This window comes from Fusarium poae, chromosome 3 (genome assembly GCF_019609905.1).
Source record: "Fusarium poae strain DAOMC 252244 chromosome 3, whole genome shotgun sequence".
Taxonomy (NCBI): Eukaryota; Fungi; Ascomycota; class Sordariomycetes; order Hypocreales; family Nectriaceae; genus Fusarium; species Fusarium poae.
Window position 1 is genome coordinate 5,826,075 of NC_058401.1, and position 21,102 is coordinate 5,847,176.

Consider the following 21,102-nt stretch of genomic DNA (forward strand, 5'->3'; position numbering starts at 1 on the left):
TTGCGCCAAGCTAACATGCCCAATTGAAAAACCAGTTCCAATAACAAAATGCAAAATCGAGAGGACCAGAAAATCAAACCGGTATCGTCGTCTGGCAGGAAAGGTAATATTGAGGAAGAAGGGGCACCCACGAAGTTTGGTCATCTTTACTGCCGGACCACATGATAACATCAGCAGGGGATGTCTTTGTCCTCATGGTACGCTCACGAGCCTCGTCACCGTTGGCAGCCTTCTTGATGAAGCCGAAGATGTTGCTGGCAACACCACCGAGATCGCCTTGGCTGTATGAGGAGATGACGCTGAGCAAGCCTTGACCAGCCTCCTTGGCCAGGTTAGGCTCCTTGAGGATGCCTTGTGTCGAGTAGATGTAGGGTAAATCGAGGGCAGTACCGGAGTGACACGAGTCAAAAATGGCAGTAAGGCGAACGCCGGCCTGTAGAGGGCGAACCATGATGCGATGCATCTCATCGTCTACGATGTGTCCGTTTTGTCGGAAGTCAACAGGGTAGATGACCTCATCGTAACCGTCGTCTTCGTCGCCGTCGAGATCTTTGGTTTGTCCACCGTGACCTGCCACCGTTAGCAAATCTCTGGGGATATGGGGGAAGCTTTAGGCTCATAAAGTATAGATCGTACCTGAGTAGTGGAAGAACAACGAATCGTTAGGCCGCGCATCTTTTACTAGCCAGTGCATGGCTCGGAGAATGTTCTGTTTGGTAGGCTGGCTCATGGCGTTCTGCTGATCGTCGGTAAGAATCACCATATCTTCACGTTTATAGCCAAAGTGTTCAGAGAGGTAGGCGGTCATGTTGCGAACATCGTTGATGCAGCCGCGCAGCTGTCCACGCTGGTTGAAGTAGTTGATTCCGATTAGAAGGGCTTTTCTCCTGCCGGTGCAGTTTGAGTATCGGAAGTTGTAGCTATTGGGAGCGCCATGGCCGAACTGTTGAGGAGCTGTAGGAGGAGGGGGAGGGCCACCTAAAGATTAGTTAGTGAGCCAGTCGAGAAGGCAAGCGCGTGGATCTTGTAACGCACCGGGTCGTGAATTGAAGTTTGGCTGAGGAGGTCCTTGCTGGTAGTGACCATATTGAGGCTGTGGAGGAGGCTGTCCTTGGTAGAACTGCTGCTGCTGCTGCTGCTGCTGCTGTGGAGGAGGATGCTGCTGGTAGCCGTATGGTGGTTGAGGAGAAGGTTGGCCTTGTGGATAACCACCACCGTAATTAGGTTGTGGTCTATAGAAGTAAAAGAATGGAAGTTAGCTAACTAGAAGCTCCATCGTTGCGCATGATAATGACGGGTAGTGGCATGAGTGATCGTCGGTTCGCATGGGGGGATGGAAAATGCGGGGGAAAGTTGGATGATAGATGGGATTTTGAAATTGGAGGTTCGAATCAGATCGAGACAGCGCTGAAGAAAGAGGGGGAGTCGCACGGGTAATAATTGCCTTGAGGCTGTTGGTGGTATTGAGGTTGCGGCGGACCACCGTAACGGCCAGAATTGTAGCCTGGATATCCCGACATGACAGGGCGGTTCTTGCTGTTGAAAATTTCGGAGGATTAAAGGTTTCGAGGCTTCAAGATTATGGACTTGAGGATGTTGAAGATTGACGTATGTTTGTGTTTTGGTAGAGGAGAAAGGGTCGAGTTGGGTAAGAAAAGACGACCTAGGATGAATAGCCTAGGCGTGGGAAACTCGGGCTGGGCGCCAAGAGATCAGACAGGATAGCGCATTCAAAAGTGAAAAGCAGCTGGGTCCTTCTGGGGCGATGACGATGTACTAGAGAAGAGGGATTCAACAAGCGTGGGGTCTCGTGATCAATGCAATGCGACGACTGTCTGGTATAGCCTGGTATGTTCTGTTGTTGTTTTGCTGATGCTACTAATGCTGATGCGATGCTGATGCTGATGCTTATGCTCACGCGGGGCAGAAAAAAAGGTGAAGGGGTTCGTTCAGTCACTCAAACTGATCAGGCTAACGTTAAGGGTAGGTTCCTGTCTGCTGCTCCAATCTCAAGGTCGTCAGTTGATTGGATTGGATTGGGAGTTTCCCAGCAAGCTGAAAACGGAGCGCACGGGCGTTCTTTGAAGCTGAAGGCGGGGGAACAAAGAAATGGAATAGGACAAGATAGATGGACAGAGGGATGTCGTTTTGAGCTGAAGAAATAGAGAAGATGAAGAGTCGTTGATATTTCTTTCTCTGCTTCCGTTTGGCGCGCGCGATAGAATGATATAAGAAGTCCAGCCCAGCGGACAGATTGAAGAGACAAAAGCAATGAGAGAGGCAGGGACAAGGGGGAGGGGTGTAGACCGCAAGTACTGAAGTAGGTACAGTACAACAAGCAGGGTAGGTAGGAGCAGTTGATTTATTATTCCCTGGCCAGCGGCTTTAATGTTCGAGTCAAATCGCGGCAGCTTTTTCCTATTAGAGGGATGGACGGCAGTAGGAATGAGTTTAGTATCCGAATGTCGGTGTCTGATTGATATTGTACGGTTATGGTTGATGGTGAGAAATGCGGAGAAGAGGACCCTTGAGAGAGGCAGAGTGCTGTACGTGCTAAGTAAAAAGAGTCAAGTCTGTCTTGGGTTGGACTGAGTACCTAGCAAGAGGACAAGTGAAGCTCGAGTTCAAATGATGAGAATGATAAAGCTATAATCGAGAGGATATAGGTCCGTCTTTAAATCATATATTCCAAAAACTCTACCATTAAATACAACATACGTTAGGTAGCTACCTACCTACATGCCTTTGTGTTTTGTTTTCTTTGAAGCTCTAACTATTAGCTGTTGTGATGCCCGGAACTATCAACAGCTCTCGGTCGTCAATGGAGGCTCAGCGCTAGAAACAGAGCCCAAAGCGGTAACATGGCCGACAATGGGGAAATCGTTGGTGCATCTCAACGACCACTACGGAGATGTTCGAGTGCGCTACAGCACGAGATGCGTCCGTCTTGGCAATATTCCTCGCACACCGTCTCTAATTGAGGAAACAATACATACACAGCCTTTCCTTATTAGCTAAACAACTATCTCGCTGTAGTCCATTTCAGTGATGCTATCATCATATTTATCATCATATTCAGAATTTCCGTTACATACTCAAGTTATTACCTAGGTAGAATTGTAGGCTATGCCCAGTTCATCTACAGGGATCACGAACCGACCCGACTGAATGGACCCCCCCGGCTTAGAAATGCCGAATACTCTGGACCTCGTTACTATCATGCCCTGTTTCTCTCCTCTCAGTCTATCAGCCAAGTCTTTACTTACGCGTCGTGCGTCTTCTTGGCCCATGTAATGTCTATCTACTCGTTTACTCGGGCATACAGTTCCAGGGCAGTCAGTTCCTTGAACCAAAACATGACCAACCACTCTGAGTTGGGATTGATGTGGGTGTGTGTCTCGAAGTCTGGTAGCTCTGGAGTTGGGATTCAGATTGTGGCTCTTGACTGCATGGTGGCTTTTAGAGGCCATTAATCATCACGTTTTTGTGAGACCGTTTTATTAGGTCACCTTGGAAATCAACAAAGAGAATATGTGATATTACCAAATGCGACCATGACACGACAGCATACCTACCAAGGTATGGATACAAGGTGCTTGAAGATACACCCTGTTAACCATCAACTTTCAACTTTATGGCGTAGGTAGTAGCAAACGCCGCATCCCAACTTGCAGCAGCATAGTTTTGAATCTAATCCAATTAATTGTCCGACACGACGAACCCCTCAAACGTCATTAACGCAGTCCCGTCCTGGCAGTACAAGACCCCTGTCAGGCTGAGCCGGTGCAACGGCGATCCCCGATGCAGAGTCGGTATGGACCCAGTAGAAGAGTCTTTATTTTGTAGAAACCTCATATTCAACACATGACAGTGTAAATGAACGAATAACCTTGCATGTGCTTTCCCGTAACCCTTTGGCATTCTCAAACCATATTCAAGCCATCATATCTTCCACCAAACGCAACAAAGTACAAAAAGAGGAATTCAAGACACCTAGAAGCATCCATATACGACCAGGAGGAGTGCCAAGCAAGGGACATTAGAACCAACACAACGTAACACAGTAGTTACAACACCCATCGCAAACTAGACTAAAAAGTCTTCGTTATCACGATCTCGTACCTCGAAAAACAAAAACAACAAATGGTTGAAATTACCCGACAGCCTGCCCCGCCCTACGGCACGAAGATCATCCCATCTAGGCTTAGTAGACGGACAAGCCGATAGCTGAGAGAATGATATCTCGACCAATTATAACCATATTCTGCTCAGCCGCCTGGAGCTGAGCGGGGATTGAGGCTTGAAAGGAGCTTGGGCCATCTTCAGGGTCCTTTCTTCCTTGGGGGATGAGTGTGAGGGCCTCACCATAGTTGTGCTTTACCGCTGTGCTGGGCCTGATGTTGATATCATAGCTTATCTTGCGCTACACCATTAGCTGTCATCCAACTTATCGGGACTCGAATTCGAGACTACTACAGCTTATGTCCACAACAGAGTTCTATCTTTACTTGGTACTCTCCTTCCATATGTAGTTGCTCAATAGGTAGACAAAAACAATCACATCGATATTAAAATATCAAACGCAACCAACACATTCCCTCTTCCTCCCTCGTATCATCTCCGACCGCCTCAAAACTAACCATTCTCCTCGTCACAAACCCTCAAAAGCCTCCGGATGTTCAGCACCAAACAAGAAGCCTTCTCCGGTGTCTTATTTATTGGGCTTAACTATGCCACGCGGGTTTCAGTCCCAAAGAAGATGGCTCTAATGCAGCCACGCGAGCCACAGACTCCAACTAAATCCCCCAAATTCTGTCTCCTAACCGAGCAATATCAAGTGATGCTACCGCCACTAGATGCTAGATAACCGTACCTGTGCCCTACCCGTTGAGCTGGGACGCTGCAGGAAGCTATGCTCCGCGTCCGTCTCCCTGTGCCTCTTTCGACGTCCGGCTTTAAGGGATTACCTTGTCGTCTGTCTACCGGATCTCCTCATGTCATGACTTGTGAGTTGTCTCGCCTCGGGTCTGTCTCAGCCACATATTCTGCCCTGCAGGAACAACACGTTATGTCGGCGCCTGATATTCTGAGCAAAACCGGCCAACAGGTACATACATCCGTACACGCAAAGAACAAGTGCCCTGCATGGTAACGTGGTTTCCGTGCACCCGTTCTCGACTCTCCCTGAGTCAATGTCCCAGATCCGAGATTATGGTCCCTGGATTCGGTGCACGAACCCGAACAGCAGATGAAGACTGTTCTAGTCGTCTATTCAAAAGCCAGCCTCCATTGCTTGAACCCCCTGATGGGTTGTCGACTACTCCAAGGGTGACCACAAACTATCATTGCTTAACAACTGAGTACATATGAGTCTCATAGGTGAGCAGATATGCCTCTCGTTAACCAGCTATAAATCTACTCGGAATGGCCTTACTATCATTCAACAAATAAATAGATGGCAAAATCAAGCACGGAATTTCTGCTGAGAATGCAATACTAATGCGTATATGGACAACCACCATGGGAGGTGATGGCTAGATTTGTTACCATATCTTTTCCAGGGCGGTACGCCAATGTCTCTTCCAGCGCTTCAATATGAGTGCGTATGCGAAAATATTACGTCTCCAAAGCACGACCACCATCAAAGTAAGTTCAAACATTAGCCATCTTGACATCTCCATCACTGCTATCATCTTTCCTCATCTGAAAAGCCATCATCCCCCACACTAGCTTCATAGCAGCTAGACGTTGCGCCGTGTCAAATAGATCGTACCAGGGGCTCCTCCAAGCCTCAACCTTGCCCCAACTACGCCTGTCTGTTTCTGGCTCGCGTGCCCCATCCAGAACTTCAAGCAGTCGGCTTGGTACCCTGACGCGGAGAATTGAGACATGGTGAAACAGAGAGCTCACCACAAAGACATCGTCGTAGTCAGCTCCTTTAACTCTTCCGATAGCCTCATACTGAGCCTTTTTATCCCATGTTGCTGCAGGAGGTCGGATCATGCGGTAGTTGTCATAGATGCTCATGTTCTTACGAGCTTTCTTCGCGAGTGGCATAGGCAGGCCGTTTTCGTCACTGGGTTTCGCGTCTTTATCGCCCTGCACAGAATCCTTCTCGATCTCTCGTCCGATAGGGCCTCCAGGGCCACCTCCCCATCGCTTCTTGGTCGTCCACCACTCTCCCTCGCCAAAGCGCTTCTCCGTCTTTCCTTCACGTGCACGGTGCTGCGCCGTGATGAGAGCCGCTACGATTTCTCGAGCGAGGTCAAGTGACTGTGCCATTTCGGGGTCGGGCTGAGTAAAATCAATTGTCCCTCTGGCACTAACGGCAGCTACAGGTCCGTGAATTACACCCGCACGGGCAGCTTCGCGGGTAGTCGGGCTCTGGAATACAAAAAGACAGCCAGAGGGGCAGAATGATTTGCGAGACCCAGATCCTTGTGGTGAGCTAAAATGAAGTCGGGGTTCAGTTCGACTAGGCGAGACATTGCATCCAAAGTCATAGGCTACCAATTTGACGAAAGCCGTCATGAGATTGTTACGATATTCAAGCGGCATTGATGACCCGGCACTGGTCCTGAAGAAGCTGGAGCCATCGTCTGGCTTGAGGCTCGCAGGTTTTTCACCCTCCGAGACTGCGGTCCCATCGGACGATGTGCTTTCGGCAGATGCTTCGGGCGACGGAGGGAGTGGTGGTGGCTGGGTAGGATCATCCCAGAAAGAAGTAAATGCTTCGAGGCAGCGGAAAAACTCATAAGCGTTCCCCAGTCGAGCTTGGGTCTTTCCTTTGGGCGCCGGGAGTCTTCTGACAGTTCGAAAGGCATCTTCATTGGCATTCGACAGTTCCTTCTTTCGTTCCAGATAAACATGGCATCCGGGAGAAACGCTGCCATTTCTCAAAGGGTTCCGAGTAGACTGGTTCTTCTCTTGAGCCTCATCTGGTGTCAGTTTGTCCCAGTCGTCAAAATCAGGGATGTACGACGGATCAGGGATGAGGTCGGCAGGCTTAGCATCGAGGTTCAGGTTGAGGCCAATAGCAGAGAAACCGAGAGGGCCAAGAGCAGCAGTCGATCGCCCCGTGTTTCGGAGGAGGGCTGAAAGCGCAGCGGCCTCATCGACGGGGTCATCGTCATGGGCAAAGGGTTGAAAGCGAGGAAGCGTAACAGGCGTAGGAGGCGGAACGTCCTTGGGATCGACCTTGTTCTTGGCTGGGATACTGGCTGAAGAGAGAATGACAAAGTTTAGCCAGGGTCTGCTCAGGTGGAGGGAACTTGCAGGGAAGCTGCCGTGGGTGTGGGGGAGGGGCAGCAGGCAAGATAGGCCAGAGAAATGAAGTGAGGGGGCAATGAGGTGTTTTGCGAGCATGAGAGACTCGGGGGGTGTCAATGAGGAGGTAACGAGATGTTCGAATCAAGGAAAGGTCGATCTGACTTACCAAAGGTGGTGAAGTTACCAAACATGACGGCTGAAGTGGCGCGACTAAGCAGTGTAGATAATGTAAGGTACCAGACCGCTACAGGAAATGCTAAAGGGGCGGACGACGTCAGCATAGATCCAGGACATTACATCTCGTTTACGAAGAGACTCACATAGTAATGATTTGCTACAGCTATTAGTGATAACAGGTAGGTAGCTTAGACTGGTGAATTGCCTCAAGAAAAACTGATGAGACACAGACTGGCTTGGCTGCTGAATGACGAGAGGTGAGAGGCGAGCGATGCAATCTTGTGATGAAGGAAAACTGTAATGATAATGATGAGCTATAAAGAAGGATGAATCTGTTGAATAGAAACCAATCAAAAATAAAACGCTTCTATCCAAATGTCATCAAGCAAAACTTTTGTACAAACGCGATAGCAAAAGTGGTGGTTGCTTTTAGGAGAAATGATAAAAGTGAGTTAATTGTGTTGGAACTGAGCTTCAAAAGTTTTGGCCAACGGTCAGTGCCAAGATCGGCTCGGTCCATTTGGAGGCGGGAACAGCCGCGAGAAAGAACAACGATGAAAGACAGGCACGGCACATGACAGAGCAAATTATGGATCTCGAATTGAACCAACGTTCAACCTACCTACTAAGGTACTAGATAGACTAGTAGTTACTAACCCAGAGCCTCGACAAATCGCAATGATTATTACTGCTGGAATATTGACAGCAAATGGTTTCTTCATGATCTGAGTTTATGAGACTCTGTGTTTGGCCGGCAACGGGACCCTTGCTTCCGCGATTGGTCAACTGACTACAGTTGCAAGGATCAAGCAAGATTCCATTTCTTCAATGCAAACGGTGCCCGTGGTATCCGGTAAAGTATGTACATATGCATCTTCATGCACAAACAGTTCGACTAAACACTTCTATATGCATGTTTGCCATCTCCCGACGGTGCCCCTCGGCAACCTGATATATTGGTGACACTCCTCACATGACAAAGGATAGACAGTAGTAGTTCTGTAGCAGTTATATGGCTGCATTAATTTTTGTATTTTCGAAACATTCAGGATCATTCTTTCGTGGCTTGGTATTTCAGTTTTCCATTACATGATACAACTTAAAAACTAGTAATATACTTAAAACTCGACGATACTGATAGGGCTGTGCACTTCTGTTGGCTTTGACCAATGCGAAGGTCACAAAGACATGCCACCATAGAAAAACCAACCGCAATCTAGTATTCTCCTGTCTCTTCCTGATACGAAGGATTCGATATGGGAGCTTCCAACTGCCAATAACTTGGGTTTCCTACCCTATAGTATCAACTCCAGTATTCTGCGTGTGAAAGAATATGCAGATCAGGTCTTTCACATATAAAGGCCCTGACTAAGGCGAGATATTGGATTGTATCCTTGCTAACCTAGGTACGCTGAATAACACATTCATCAACTCCCCTGAATTACCCTTTGAGGTGTTGCTGCGTAGACAAAACAAGTCTCTGCTTCACGTCTCCTGCATCGCAGCGCAGGCCATGAAACATCTTCATCGGTCATATTCAATCTGCTGGAAGAACCTTGGGGCGTTTCCTGTAGCTTGGGAATACGCCTTGTGTGTTCCTGGAACTTGGAGAAACGACTGGGCTAGTGTAGAAGAGCATGTTTCTTTCCAGGGACCAACTCCGGAGTCATTCATAACACGCAATCAGAGTCCATGGGAATATGACAAAGAGTCAAGATCAGTCTGTGCTTAGAACTGTTCAGGAACTTCCCCTAATCAGGCATATTTAATGACCGAGCAGTCCCAGCGCCTAGAAAATGCCATCTCTCATCTGACTGATGTGGGTGTGTCTCGAAGTCTGATTCACGCAGCCTCGTCACGAAAGATAGGGCTCTTAGAACAACCCTATTCTTACACAATAATCTGACAGAAGAACAAAAAGGGGTTGCATGTCTACTCTCGTGTTGCGATCAAAGATAAGAACGCATGGGGAAAGGGTGGAAAGATGCCAAGCATGCTTGTTATTGTATGTGATACCGGAGAGAAATTCTCTAGAAATTAAAAAGGGGAGTCAGAAAAAGCATTTATATATTGAAAGAGGCAATCCTGTCACTTCTCTTCCTTTGATATCGTGCTGTGAAATTCTTGTAGCTCGTAAATATAATATGATCAGTTGGGAAGGGCTTCTCTCTTAACAACAATGACATGGCGATTTAAGGGTTCAAGAAACAAAGGAGATTCTCCTATATTGACCCAACTTTCCACGCTTCTTAGCCAACTTTAAGGTTATTAAGATAACTTAGTGTCAATAGGCCCGTTTGGTCCCCAATCATTCATTGTGAAGGGAATTGCCTTTTATTCTTCTATTTCGGTAATCGTAGCACGGGACAAAATGTAGATTCTAGGAGGGAGAAACGATGACAGTCTTGAGTTGATTTGACTCGAGGCGAGACAACAGGGATCCATGTATCCTTACATTACAATAGTGCGGCGGTTGGATCCGGGAACATGGGTCGAGCTGATGAGCAGTGGATGGACTGATCTAAGCCAGGATCAGGGGGAGGATCATTTGAAATAGGAGGAACTCATTAAGTACGCAATTACCAGTGCGCAAAAGGATCAGTGCATTTGTTGTTGGTCTTAAGAATTGCAAAATGGTTGAGGGTTGATTTGGGTCCTCTTAGGTCAACATAGGAAGGCAAGGAGCTTAATCTGTTGTCATGTCTAGGGGGAGAAACAAAACTTCGGACGTCAGACGCCCAAATTCGCCCTAGCAGCGTCCGACGTCTTAATTCCCCCCGAGGCATGTGTCGCTTTGAACTGAACTACCTAATGCTGGGCTCATCCCAATGTGGGCAAAATTCAGGTACAGATATGCAGGTGAATGCGGGAGCGTCCTAGTGTAATTGGTGTTGTGTTAGTGTACCAGGTACTAAGGTAGATACTATACATAGTAGCAACCTGGAACGGAGAATTGTGTGGAATAGAATTTTCCAGAGTGTCGTCTGATGCTATGTTTCGTGGGATGGTTATTCGCCGTGTCTTGTTTTAGCGGGCCCATCACCCCGTTTAGGCGTTTGCTTGGCAATACTACCAGAAACGGTGGCGGGTATTCAGGTGTCTCAGGTAAGGTAGGTACCTAGGTAGGTACGTTGGTAGGATTGTTCTTGGACCAGGTAGACTACCTGCCAGCCAGCCTGCCAGCCTGCCAACCCGCTTGAAAATCACAGAATGGAAGGTGCCACACTGAGCCTCAGACTTGACTAAAAGAAAGGCTGGCCCACCACGGAACCTGCCTGAGCTAGGCCAAGGCAAGGGTGGTTTAATGACCGGGACCTCTTTTTCCATCCATCAACAACACCAACGCTCTCCATATACAGTAAACGCTGCCGACCATGCATCCTCACTTGTCACCTACACAAACTCGAACGGAGCCGACGGACATTTACAGTTACACTGTTTGATGCTCAAAAAAAAAGAAACAAAAAAAAGATGAGAAATGACGGCATAATGCGGGTGCTATGTCATCTAACTTGGCTCATGCCAACACTGTCCAACTCGAGCCTCAAGACAAACACAAACACAAACAACAACAACAACAACATGCATGGGTATCCAACCATACAAACCAGGATTCACAGAAGGATGGCAGACAATCCCATCCGTTGTTTGTGCCTTTGGCTACTTTGGTCACAGCTTAGACTGTATTGACTGTATGCGCTACTAGTGTAGCGCAGTTAAGCTCAGACAACGTGGGGAGGTTGTCGTGCTTCAGATCTGTCGCAGGACAGGGTATCGCGCCATGACAATCCTGGTCTACTGCACCTGAACTGAACCTATGCTGTTCTGTCTGGCTTCAGGTAAAACGCTAGCAGTAGAAGCGTTTGGTCCTCTCCTCTTCGGGTTACTTTGACCTGGCCAACTACCCCCTTCTGGGCGATCATATTATCGTTTTGTTCTCTTCTCACATTCTCCGTCTTGACTTTCTTCCTCTTTCTCTCTGTGTTTCTGTTTCTTTTGGTGTCCTTTCCTTGTTTCGAACCCTTACATTCTCTTCTTGTTGTAACGTTATTCGCTCATTCTTGTTACTTTCCTATCACGGTGTTTGGCCGTGATACCTACTTTCTTTCTTTTGCTCTCGTTTCATTTACAAGCTGGCTGGATCATACATCTATATGCATATCGTCAACTGGATGGCCACCGAGGCCCCTATGTGAATATTTGATCACTTAACGCTCTTTCTTACACTTCAGCGCTGAGCCAGGGTTCTGAGCTCAATTATCACCAATTGCGACTGGCATCGCAAACGTTTCTGTTTAAGAATGTTAGCCCTCCAGACACGGGCTGTATTGAAAACTTTACTTGGACAACAGTATGCCGGCATACCAAAAGACATCGACACCAATAAATTGCAATCTCTCGGCGCAAGGGCACCCGTAGTGATTACTCAGACCAAGATGGAGTCTCGTGTCGTTGTCGTCCCAGTCCCGACAACTGTCGTGGTTACACATTATGTTCCTTCCAACACCGCAAAGGATGCCGATAGCGCCGCTCTACCAACTGTTTCAACACCACCTGCTGGAGACGTGCCACCTCCTCCCGAGGCCCCCGGAGCTGATGGAGATGCTCCGCAGTTTGCGTCTTTCATCCCTCCTACAAGTCAACAAATCAGCCCTGTTCCCACGACCGCACCTGGACAAGAACCTCCTAACGAGGTTCCTGTAGATGATGGGAATGCTGAGTTTGGAACCTTTCTCCCCATTACGAGCCAAGAGGTCAACCCAGTTCCCACTACCGAGCCCGTGCAAGAGCCTCCCGCCGATGTTCCTGCAAACAATGGAGACGCTCCGCAATTCGCATCTTTTATCCCTCCCACGAGTGAAGAGGCCACTCCTGTCCCTACAACCATGCCTGGACAGGAGCCTCCTGCCGAAGTTCCCGTAGCAGATGGAGATGCCCCTCAATTTGCATCTTTCATTCCTCCTACAAGTCAGGAGGTCGATCCAGTTCCTACTACTGTACCTGCGCAAGAGCCTGAACCTGCACCACCCGTACCTTTACCCGAGACGACAAGCTCTGTCTCCCAGATTCCTCAATCCACGTCCCAGGAAGTCTCCCAAAAAACGACAACCGCTATTGAGCCGATCGCGGACCCAATTTCGCAGGAGGCACCACAGGAGACAACAGAGTCACCTAATCCAATAGATGTACCTAGTCCTGCGACGACGGATGCTGAGAACCCTGTTCAAACTTCTTCCCGGCCTACCGTGGGAGAGACGTCACTCGACGGGCCTGGCCTTGTGACGACAGCTGCCCCAACCCCTTCTCAATCATCTACCCAAGCAGCTACGCGGGGAGGACCTGGAAATACCCCGGAGAATGCTCGTCTCATTATTGAGACGGAGTCATCCTCGTCACTGTCTGCAACACCAACCTCCGAGGTTCTTCAGTTTGACACCGCACAGTTCACTTACACTGGCCCTCCGACTCGGTCGACGACTCTACAAACCCGACGAGGGACCAGTACTGATACGTCTGTTGTTGACTCCACCCAGACATCTGATAGCTTTGGTGATGGTGACGGCGAGACGGGCGTTGCTGGTTCTGAGCCCCTATATACCACCGCGACCCTGGCTGATGGTGTTGTCACCACAATTGATCTTAGTGCAACTGCCGGAAGTGGCCAATCGGAAACTCAAAGCCCCGATGCCGCTGTAAAAGATAAGTCCGATGGTGAATCAAATGTACCACCAATGGTTGTTGGAAGCGTTCTTGGTTCAATTCTGGGAATATCCATGCTGGCGCTTGTCATCTTCTGGCTTATGAGAAGACGAAAGTTACAACGCCGCAGAAGCACGCTCCTCACTCCTCTCGGGGCTCGTCCAGGGGCACCACCTGGTAAATTGATGAAGTATGAGATCGACAACCAATCCTTGGGCCCAACACCCCGATCGGCCAAAGTCGCAGCTTCCATGAGCGCCAATGCCAAGAAGTTTAGTCAACGAATCCGACAATCTATGAGCGATGCTTCCCATATCGGCATGAGCCGAGGGAACTCCCAATTCGGACATGAAAGTCAAGCTATGGGCGCAGCACGCGCTCACAGCAGAGCAAGTTCAACTCCGGGGCAACAACCACAAAATGGATGGTGGGCGGAGATACTTGGAGAGTCGAACACCAATAATCCTCCGGCAGAAGCCCCCCCCTTGCAGCAACAGGGTTACGAGAGAAGACGAACACCAAGTCCTAACCCGTTCTCGGATGTCAACTCTTCTGTCGCTGCTCCTCCGGCCCCTTTCCGCGAATACTCCCATAGTGTTCCGCCTCATGGCTCAATGGTCCCACCTCCGTTGCACCCTGCTCGAGAGGACGACCCTTTCGCTGATGGAGACTCGATTATGTCACCAGAGCTTGCACGGCAGTCGCCAACGATCTATGGGTCTGGGCGGCGAAGCCCAAGTATGTCAAGGAATCTTACGCCTCAATCGACAGGCGACAACATGAATCTCAAGCCCCAGGAGGTTTGGCGTGGCAAGGTTCACTCGAACCCATTTGACTTGGAGCTTGATACTCGAGTTGTTCCCAGCATGTACGGCAACATCCAGCAAGTGCCTCGGCACACTGTTGCTAGCTCATTTTACAGCACCACCAACGCTGCTAACAATAACAACCAATACACGAGCAGGCAATCTCGCGCTGACAGCTTTACTTCGAAATATACCAGTGGAGTGAGCTCGGTTAGCGAGTGGCCTCCCGTACCACCTCGGGTTCCTAGCATCTATAGCCGGTATGGAAACGATGGGATCGACTTCCCCGTTCCCGCCCGGGACTTCAGAGGCAACGACGACAATGCCTGGAGACACGGAAATGGCAATATGATGTGAGAAATTATACCAGGGACACAAAAAACAATTCCATTCGTTCCATCTCGGCGGAGGATCATCATAGATATGTTCTTTTTGGAAGATTCATGGCTCGCTGCAAGGCTGAGGGAGAATGGCGAAAATTAGAAGATGGATAGATGGGTGTTGATGTTTGATGTCAGCGTTTATGCTTATGATACCACGGAACTGGGCTTTTCTCCTTCTTTTCCTTGAAGAACGCACACCAAAACGGTTGCTGCTAGAGTCAAAATCAGAAAAGCTTGCTATGCTCCGCCGAGACTTTAGTTATATAAACCTATTAATGAAATTGTGCCGTTCATGTTATTTGTTGAGCTTGAACTGATGTGTTTAATATGCTTCTCGACTTTGTCCAGACATGGATGAGTTGTACTGGGTTTATCAGTTTAGATAAACTATTTTGTTAATGAATGCGATTTGTGATTTATTATATACTATCTGATATCGATAAATGAGGGTTGGGTTGGAAATGAAGTTAGCCTGCTAGCTTTCACACGCATGGAGAATTCATCTCAGCTGAAGAGTGAGTAACAAAGCCCCCTTAGGATGAGGTTTCACAGACTGTAGATGCGGTAAAGACTCGGATTTGTTTCCAAGGCGTCGGCGCAAGTGTCAAAAATCCAAACAACAGGCTAAAGAATGCGCAGCTTGAAGCAGGGCACGCGCCTCTGGTATCACAAGCGGAACATTTAGTCGCCGCGGAGTCTGTGCCAAGTGGAAGGACGAATGTTATGAGGGTACCTCGTCTTTAGAGACCCTAATTACCAGTCGATCGCATGATGCTAGTGAGGAGAGTACGGCCTTGTAGAAGAGGGAGGGGGGATAGTACCTAGTGCGGCAATTCTTGGTATTGAAAGGGGTTACAGGAGCGGACAGGCTATTTCTACGGCATATTTATTTCTAACGTTCATTGAGGATGCACGTCTTTTATAATACCGCCAAATTCTATGGCGGCTCTGACAGTAGTTCAATATACGGATAGCTTGAGTCTGCAGAGTAGAGTATAGCTGAATATAACCTTTTGGCAAGTTCAAGAAGTCATGACAAGCCTCGCATAAGATGGTGGTTTCTTTGTTTATTGACCTTTTATTATAGCATTCTTTACCTTTTTGGTTCAGTACTTGTCTGCAAAGTACTCTTGAGCCACTCGACAATCCACATCCCATTCACGTTCATCCAACCAAATAACACGCTTTGCTTAGTCCCAGTGCATCAGATACCAAACCTACACTGCTAGAAACTTGTCTTTGATTGGGTATTTGCGGGATTTCCATTAAAGATGGGGTGTCGATACGCGAGACAGACACGTCCTGGCTACGCGCCCAGGTCTCTCGCGCGTAAATTGCCCGTCGCACGCGCGCTAAACACGGCCTTTGATCCTTGCTTTTTGTAAAATAGGTTTTGCACGAGTGGTCGGTCAATCCATACGACCAAGTCCCTTCGCTGCCAAGGCCAAAACATAAAGGAATAAGGAGAAAGGAATGTTGAACAATGATTTAGTCAAGTTGATAATAAAGTAGTAGTAAACATTGTCCATAAGCCGTTCCATCAATCCATCTACATACACTAGGAAGGTAAAATTACCCCTTTTCTCCTGAACCGGCCCAGAATGTAATCTTCATTTTATCAAAGCTTCACCTCAACCGAGATGAGATAACTCAACCACCAAATAGAATACCATCCTCCAGGTCTCCATAAGGGACACGGCCTCCTGCGGCCTCCTCGAGGGGAGAAAAAAAAAGACCCTTCATGCCATAGCCGCTTAGTCTAAAACGCCGTCGCAAAAAATAGTATGTAAAAACAGACATGTACAGGGAGCGTTTCTGCACGCCCCAGAAGGTCGGAGCAAGATCCAAACAATAAAAAAAGGGAGAAACACACGTGCGCAGGTGCTGCAATAAGTGCTGTCATGGTATCATGTACACAGGGAACTGGATCCTGGTTCATCACCAATCCAGTATCCCTCAAGCCAACAAATCGAAACTCGAGGACAACCACTAGTCGAACGTGAGTCGTCGTTGAGCTCCGCTCACGGGCGTCCTAGTTGCCGTGAGCGAGACTGGTGTTTTGAAAGGCTTTTGTGCTGGACTGGGTGTAATGTTGACAAATTCGGCAAAGTCGAAAGCTTGGCTTGGGGTGGTTGGGAACATGTTACCCCCACCAGGTGTCATCATCATGGAAGAAGGCAAATCCATCTTGTTATTCTTCTGGGGAGGGGTTGAAGGAGGCTCCATTCGTGTTCTTGCCGAGGTTCTGACAGCCGGTGATGGTGAAGCTGCGAGGTAAAGGAGGAGATCTGCGCCCTCCTCGCCAGTCTTGCCGTTAGGACCCTGACCAGCCTCGCCTTTGCTTCGCTTGTTGACAGATCGAGTCCGCATGGGTGGTGTGCGTGGAGGAGATGATCGAATGTTGGTAGGGTTGAAGGAGTGAATAGGCAGAAGATCGTCATCATCGTCTGAAGGGGCTGCAAAATTAGGTGATGTCAGGTCACGACCCATCAGACCCTGCTGATAAAAGGAGACATCGGGTCCGCCCGAAGTAGTGAAGTGCTGTTGCCGCCGGGGCTTCAGAGGTGATGACCGTGCAATGTGATGCGAGTTCTTCCATACACTACTGCTGCCGAAGGATTTGTGTGCGGTAGGAGAGAGTCGGAATCGTTTGCTAGGGCTCGATGATACATCGTGAAAAGTGGCGAGGTATGTGCGCTTGCGATGGCCGGTGCTGCCGTTGCTGGAGCCTATCGCATCTGAGAATAGGGGAGCCTTCATCGGCGAGCTCATGAGAGCCCTTGATGGATATGGGAGATCGGATGCGCTTGATGATGAGTCGGAGAGGACATCTGTAGGCTCGGCCAGGCGCTTTCTTCGCAACTCTTCTTCGACTTTAGGCTCGATGGAATCCAGTGTGAGGTCTTCCCAGCCATGCTTTGTCTTGAACTTTGCGAGGGCGAGGCGGTTCTGCAGACGACGTGCGATCTAGAAGTGGGGAAGTGTCAGTTAAAGGTGATTTTCAAGGAGAAGCGGAAGAGTTCAGATGAGAATTGAATCGAAATCATATCCGAGTAGAGAGAGCTAAATCACATACCTTGCTTACTTCTGCACGCTTAAGCACACTGTCGACGACATCCTCTGGTTGCTTCTTCCACGGCGAAGACATTGTCTGCTGTTGCTGCACTTTGTGCACTTGCTGCTAGGGGCAACCGCCGTGCAAGATGAAAGAAATTGAGTGGTCGAATCGATCGAGGAGGTGACTAAAAAAGCGGTAATAGATAATCGATGATACTCGTAGACAGGTTGAGAGTCGGTTCAAGTTGGATGAGGCGCAAAAAAATGGTTCAAGGAGTGAATTGTGGTGAGTTGGTTGGTGGATGGTTTGCGTGAATGAATGAAGAATCAAAGTAAAGTTTGGAGAGAAAGAGAAGCATCCAATGCAGACACAATCTCGAGGGGCCGTTACAGTTAGGTACTGTACCTGTAAGGAGCTGGAGCTTAGGTACCTACTAAAGTTGGCTCAAGTGGACCCCACTAGCCCTGCAGGCGTCCGTCATTAAGTACTAGGTACTTGCGCTTCCGAGACGGTTTTGGCCCCGTGCTACTACGACCGGGTAACCATTAATGAATGATCTCTGTAGCAGCGTTAGAGGGGAGCTTAGCTGCAAGTAGAGAGAGCTTGGATCTGTGTTGTAAACAATCGTTGCTTTTCTTTGTTCATTGCCTGTTTTTGTTGAGACTTCCTTGTTCTTCTTTATGACCCTTATGCAGACATCGTGGTATGCACTTGGTGTCTGCCTACCTAGGTACCTATGCATAGTTACCTGATAACTACTACAGCGTCTAGTATAGTAGCCAAGAAAGTTAACTTTGTTGAATCTTGTTGGAAAGCATGGCTTTGTGGCCCTATGATATTGTTTACTGCTTCAGATCATCTCATTTCTTCATGAAATGATCAAAAGTCTCATCCTGCATAATAGTAGCCAGGAACAACAAGGGGGGGATCTCATCAACTACAACTTGTCCAGATTCCAACATCCGAGAGGGCATCACCAAACATGAGATCCATACGTCAACTAGCTTCTTCCAGTATCCGGTCGCTGGGGCCACCGCGCAAAATCTGGTCACATTCCTCTGGAAACGAAACCCCCCAGTTTGTCCACTAGCCCTGCAATTTTTTTTAATTAGACAAGTAGAGTATACTTGAGTACTTTGAGAAAAAGTATTTATGCATGCACTTTGCACGTTGGGGCTGTCCAATCATAGATTTCATAATGATACCTACTCATTCGATCTCACGCTGCTGGGTCAGCAATCGACCCAGCTGGAACGGAAGAGAGACCTCCATGCAACCCAGGTTTTTGGTTCCCAGCTCTACTAATAGACCTTTTGAAAGGCTTCCATCATTACAAGCAAGATGCAAACCTTTTGAGTACCTAGATCGAGTTGACACTGAGCCACCCATACTCGTCATATTCATCCGTTGAAGTTATGCAAATATATTTTAGACTATTTTCTCTGCGTTATCATACATAAGTCTATTGTCGTTGTTCTTCATCTAACTCCTTGCTGGCCATCCTTCTTCTTGATTGGCCCCTGATTGCTTTCGGGATTCAGCAAAACTCGCTGCGGACTGGCCACGATGCAAGGGACTGGCCGACCAAATATCAGCTTGGCGATCAATTTTAGAGATTCCATCTCCTTTCCTCTATATAGCGGTAAGCGGAAAGGAGGCAGATCCCGTGCATGACTTTCACGGAGTTCTCCTATGCTCTTAATTTCGCTAGCGAACGGTTCGCGCGCTGCTTCAAGTTTATTAAGAAAAAGATCCCTTTCTTTCCTTTGCGCAAAATCAATGGCCTACCTGAAGCAGCGCTGCTCTGTCGAATTCAATTGAGCCTCAACTCAGAGTTCTCTCCTTATTCATCCTGTATGTGATTCATTACATTTTATCGTAGTATGTACTAACTTATCGAGTCTAGGTTAGTACCTAAGTAGTTAGAGTTGGCATACGGAGACCAGATTTGGATTATATCATCTATAACCTGGTAATTATCTGACTGGGTTGTCCAAGTTTTACTTCTCTGATCAATTCATACGTGATAGGATATAACATATTCCACGATGACAGTCACCATACTTTGAGAACAACCCCATCAAATGTATTCCATATGACAATGGTCAAAGTCTTAGTTGATGATGAAGCCACCGGCCAATCAACGCTCGGGCTCCTAACAAGGCCACTGCCATATTAGATGAACGATCGCATTGAGCATACGAGATTTTGGGAGAGACACATCTTTGCTCAATTGGAGATGCGGGGAAGCCGAACTCTAATTCTCATCATGGATAGACAAACACCGGCTCGGAGACTGCGTCGTGCTCTCCGGAAAACGGACAAGTATCTTGTTGTGTGTTGCCTTGACAAAGTCTGTTTCCATATCCTTTAGTTATAGATGACGCATAACAATAGAGAGATGTCTTAACAGCTCAAACCTACTAAGGTAATTAATGCCCATATCTCAATCATAACGGGACAAAGTATTTCGTCGTCAGTCGGTCATCACCCAGTATCGTATCCATCAGCTCACCCTCCTTGCAAGACACCCCTCAGAGGTGCATTTTGCAAACGTGGATCGTTCGTTCACTTTGGGTTTAACAAGATATGCGCGTTATCTTTAGCATATGTACCTATAGTAGTAAAAGTATGTCGGCTGTATGTTTGCTTCTCCTTATTTTATCGTGATGAGGGATGGGTGAATGAATTCCGATTCAAAACAGGATAATTTCCAAAGGAAATGCATCGCCAAATTTCACATGCCCGATTAGCGTTACAGTGTATAGAGCCTTGATGAGCAGTGCCTTGAATTCTCCCGAGATCTGAAACGAGATGGATGGCCGTAGCTAAATTGGATACGCACCATTTCAGCAATGGAAAAAACTTTGAATTCCATTCTTTGGACCGCTCCTCAGGGAAGAAACTATTGTGTCGTATTGCTAAGCTTGTGTGCATGAGGCGCATGCGCTAGCAAAGTAGCACTTGAGCAAGGCCTCGCAATCATGCCACCATCAAACTGGTTTATCCCCCGAAGGCACACACACTATTGCAGCATCCTTTCAAGCTTAACGTCGGATCTTGAATGGAAGCGCAATTTCGTTGGATGGTCTATTACTATCGGCGCCAGTACGGGATGGTCCCGCTTAGACGCTGGCAAAGACCAGGGGTTTGGTCTTGTCTATCTCAACGTCATCGACTGAGGGGTGACGACGTTCTGATGTTTTAAAACAACATCAGTGCTTTTGTAGCAGAGTAGCCATAAGGTATCACTCGCTTGCTACCTTGCACGGCGAGAATTCGCCGGCTGTTGTTGAATGTTGAGCATTGCCGGCAAGCGCATCAACTAACGGACGTCGTTAGTTGGGCTCACTGCTCTCAAGATTGGGTTCCCGCTGGATGCGGCTGCGGCTGCTTGAATTCAATATCAAAGCTCCACTGATAATTGGGTACCTACCTAGTAGTTGTGGTTGTGCCTGGTTAGAACAACCCACCATGGATCACGATCGCTCTCGACTCGGCAAATATTGAGTGCTTGGCTCCTTGGCCTGACTCCTGTACAAGGATCAGTCTGCACCAGAGGGACTGTTTAATCAACCTTCGGATATAGGCAGTGAGAGATGGAAATTCGTGGCATTCCTGGCACAGAAACTCAGACATATCTCCTCGGATTCAACCTCTTTGGTCTTCCAGCCATCATCATATCGCGGCCTAGCTACTCGCTATGGGC

At 48.0% G+C, this 21,102-nt stretch overlaps 4 protein-coding genes across 4 annotated transcripts; 1 reads left to right on the forward strand and 3 right to left on the reverse strand.

Annotated features, from left to right (window-relative positions):
• Nucleotides 1-73: 73 nt before the first annotated feature.
• On the reverse strand, nt 74-1,520 carry FPOAC1_009362 (uncharacterized protein; the record flags this gene model as incomplete). Its single annotated transcript, XM_044853788.1, has 4 exons — nt 74-570; nt 637-978; nt 1,036-1,232; nt 1,432-1,520. The coding sequence occupies 4 exons, from the start codon at nt 1,518-1,520 to the stop codon at nt 74-76; spliced, it is 1,125 nt and encodes a 374-aa protein (XP_044706458.1).
• A 4,132-nt stretch (nt 1,521-5,652) lies between these two features.
• On the reverse strand, nt 5,653-7,365 carry FPOAC1_009363 (uncharacterized protein; the record flags this gene model as incomplete). Its single annotated transcript, XM_044853789.1, has 1 exon — nt 5,653-7,365. One exon carries the CDS (start codon nt 7,363-7,365, stop codon nt 5,653-5,655), a length of 1,713 nt encoding a protein of 570 aa, XP_044706459.1.
• Nucleotides 7,366-11,882: 4,517 nt separating this feature from the next.
• On the forward strand, nt 11,883-14,309 carry FPOAC1_009364 (uncharacterized protein; the record flags this gene model as incomplete). The annotated part of the gene is made up of 1 exon (XM_044853790.1): nt 11,883-14,309. One exon carries the CDS (start codon nt 11,883-11,885, stop codon nt 14,307-14,309), a length of 2,427 nt encoding a protein of 808 aa, XP_044706460.1.
• Nucleotides 14,310-16,324: 2,015 nt separating this feature from the next.
• FPOAC1_009365 (uncharacterized protein) lies at nt 16,325-17,483 on the reverse strand (the record flags this gene model as incomplete). The annotated part of the gene is made up of 2 exons (XM_044853791.1): nt 16,325-17,302; nt 17,412-17,483. The coding sequence occupies 2 exons, from the start codon at nt 17,481-17,483 to the stop codon at nt 16,325-16,327; spliced, it is 1,050 nt and encodes a 349-aa protein (XP_044706461.1).
• Nucleotides 17,484-21,102: the final 3,619 nt, after the last annotated feature.